Source organism: Gossypium arboreum, chromosome 4 (genome assembly GCF_025698485.1).
Source record: "Gossypium arboreum isolate Shixiya-1 chromosome 4, ASM2569848v2, whole genome shotgun sequence".
Lineage (NCBI taxonomy): Eukaryota > Viridiplantae > Streptophyta > Magnoliopsida > Malvales > Malvaceae > Gossypium > Gossypium arboreum.
Genome location: NC_069073.1, coordinates 95,212,636 through 95,214,842, shown reverse-complemented (window position 1 = coordinate 95,214,842; position 2,207 = coordinate 95,212,636). Strand labels below are relative to the sequence as shown.

Genomic DNA, 2,207 nt, shown 5'->3' with positions numbered 1-2,207 from the left:
ATTAAAATCTCATGTATACATTTGAAATGCAATCAAGGTTTCATGTGTATGATTACACCAAATTAAAATTCATGTATCAAATTACATATTGAAACAAAGTTACATATAATTTTGAAATTTTTGAAAGAAAGAATAATTAAAGTAATAAAATCAGAAAAAATCATTTTAATCTTATAATTAACGAGGTTAAACTACAAATCCATTTACACAGTAATTTTTTCATCTTGACCATAATGCATAAACTTAGTAATAATAAACATTATTTAATTTATTTTCACTTATATCTCTATTTTTGTAAATTTGGGTGAAAACAAGAGAATTAAACCAATTAAATCTTTCGATATTATCCATGCTTATGAATACATTTTATTATGTTTGATAGTACAACTCCCCATTTGTCTTTGGTCTTTATTTCTGGAACCTAGCATTTATAACGTAGAGTAAAGGCAGGCTAAGGTTTTTTTTTTTTTTCTCACATTATAGTTGACCTAAAGAAAACAAAACAAAATATAAATTCAAATTAAACAATATACATGCATTTCAACTAATACTGTCTACCTAATAATTAATTGGTAATATGCTATAACAAAAGTCAACACACATTGTTTTCTTTCCAATTTCTGGGCTCATGTCAATTTCCTAGACTCCAAGAAATTCTTTTTCTTGGGCTCACAAGATGAAATGTATTCAAGGAAAGTGGCAAAATCTGTATCTTTATAACGCCGTGGATTTACTTGGTCAATCAGTTTAGGTGATGGTCCAACCATGCAATTGAAAGGCAGACTGTGCAGTGAGGCCACCGATAGTCGTGGCTTTGCTGGGTTCACAAATACTCTGTGCAGCACACTTTTGTATCTTCCGTTGCTAAATATCTGCAAATAACGCAAACCAAACTCAGTAATCATATAACATAAGCCACGTTGCTAAATGAGTTGAAATTAGAGGTCACCTCAAGGTGATCACCGACGTTAACCACGAAGGAATTGGGCATAGGTTCAACAGTGATCCATTTGCCTTTGTATTGGATTTGTAAACCCTCGACTTCATCCTGGAGAAGAAGGGTCAAGAAACCGTAATCCGAGTGTGGTGGCATTCCTAAGGTGAGGTCAGGTTCAGGGCAGGGAGGGAAACAGTTAACCACCATTAGCTGGCTTCCATCATGGAACTGCTTTAGTATTTCATCATCTTCTTCTGTCTTTTCCTCAGTGGTGGCACCCCACAGGCCCAGGCTCTCCAGGATGGCCTCCGTGATCCTTATAAACAACCACTTGGTTTCTCTTGCGTAGGTAGCCGCCACTTCCCTGAAGTCCATGGGACAGGATGGCCAATGAGGGAGAACATCCGACAATGGATGGCAGACAAGCTTTAAGAAATCTCTCCAACAGAACACTGAATCTTTTCTCTGGTTTAAGCTAGTCCCATATCGAACAGGCGAGGTCATGTCGGATGACATGTACTTTGCTCTTTCCTCGTACGGGAGACCGAAGAACCTGGTACTCACATCGATCATGCTTCTTATAGCTTCAATGGGGATACCGTGATTCACCACCTGAAAGAATCCATATTCTTCGCAAGCGGAGGAGAGGGAGTTGAGGACTTCGGACCGATTCGGGCCTTGTAATTCAGCAAAATCGATTACAGGCAGTTTAAGACTAGACTTAGTTGCATTTGGATGCTCTTTATCTACTTTGGGTCGATCCGAAACTGGCAATATGTACTTGTTGGGAAGTTTGCTAACTCCATTTTCGAAAAGATGCTTCACTCCTTTCTGGAACTCATCATCGTTAGTTAGTGCCATTGCAGAGGGACACATGAATTCCCTGTTCATAACAACAACCAAAAATAATTCACAATATAAGTTAATGTTTGCATATGAATATGAGAGAAATGAAGAAAGACCGAGTAACCACCTAATAAACAAAGGAAATGAAGCAAGTGGGAGGGAATAGGGATGTGAATGAACGAGGGGGGGGGGGGGTTTGGAGTTTGATGTATTTATAGGAGAGAATGGAGGGAAGGGAAGACTACAGAAGCAAGTTTTGGGGAAAAAACCGGATTCGGATTTATGGATCCCAGGAACTGACTGCTTCCATTATGTAAACCAAAACCGTTGACAAATAATGAGTCAAAATCATAAAGGAAAGTAAGGACTACAAAATTCTACTAATAATTAATCAGTCAAATCATCTATTGCCTCCTCATTACTA

General features: G+C 37.8%; 1 protein-coding gene across 2 annotated transcripts; it reads right to left on the bottom strand.

Moving 5' to 3' along the window:
* Positions 1–319: 319 nt before the first annotated feature.
* Positions 320–1,965, bottom strand: LOC108458486 (probable 2-oxoglutarate-dependent dioxygenase SLC1). Of its 2 annotated transcripts, XM_017757907.2 has the most exons (3): positions 1,911–1,965; positions 950–1,820; positions 320–872 (listed from the first exon to the last, which is right to left on the bottom strand). In XM_017757907.2, the coding sequence occupies exons 2-3, from the start codon at positions 1,811–1,813 to the stop codon at positions 627–629; spliced, it is 1,110 nt and encodes a 369-aa protein (XP_017613396.1). In that variant the 5' UTR covers positions 1,814–1,820; positions 1,911–1,965; the 3' UTR covers positions 320–626. The 2 variants fall into 2 exon arrangements, with proteins under 2 accessions (XP_017613396.1, XP_052883190.1); XM_053027230.1 differs by lacking the exon at positions 1,911–1,965 and having other exon boundaries at positions 950–1,874.
* Positions 1,966–2,207: the final 242 nt, after the last annotated feature.

Excerpts from the sequence above, each read along its gene's own strand:
- LOC108458486 (XM_053027230.1), bottom strand. The coding sequence starts at position 1,828 with ATGAACAGGGAATTCATGTGTCCCTCTGCAATGGCACTAACTAACGAT. Across the intron at positions 873-949 it reads ACGTCGGTGATCACCTTGAG|ATATTTAGCAACGGAAGATA; the intron begins GTGACCTCTAAT and ends CGTTATTTGCAG.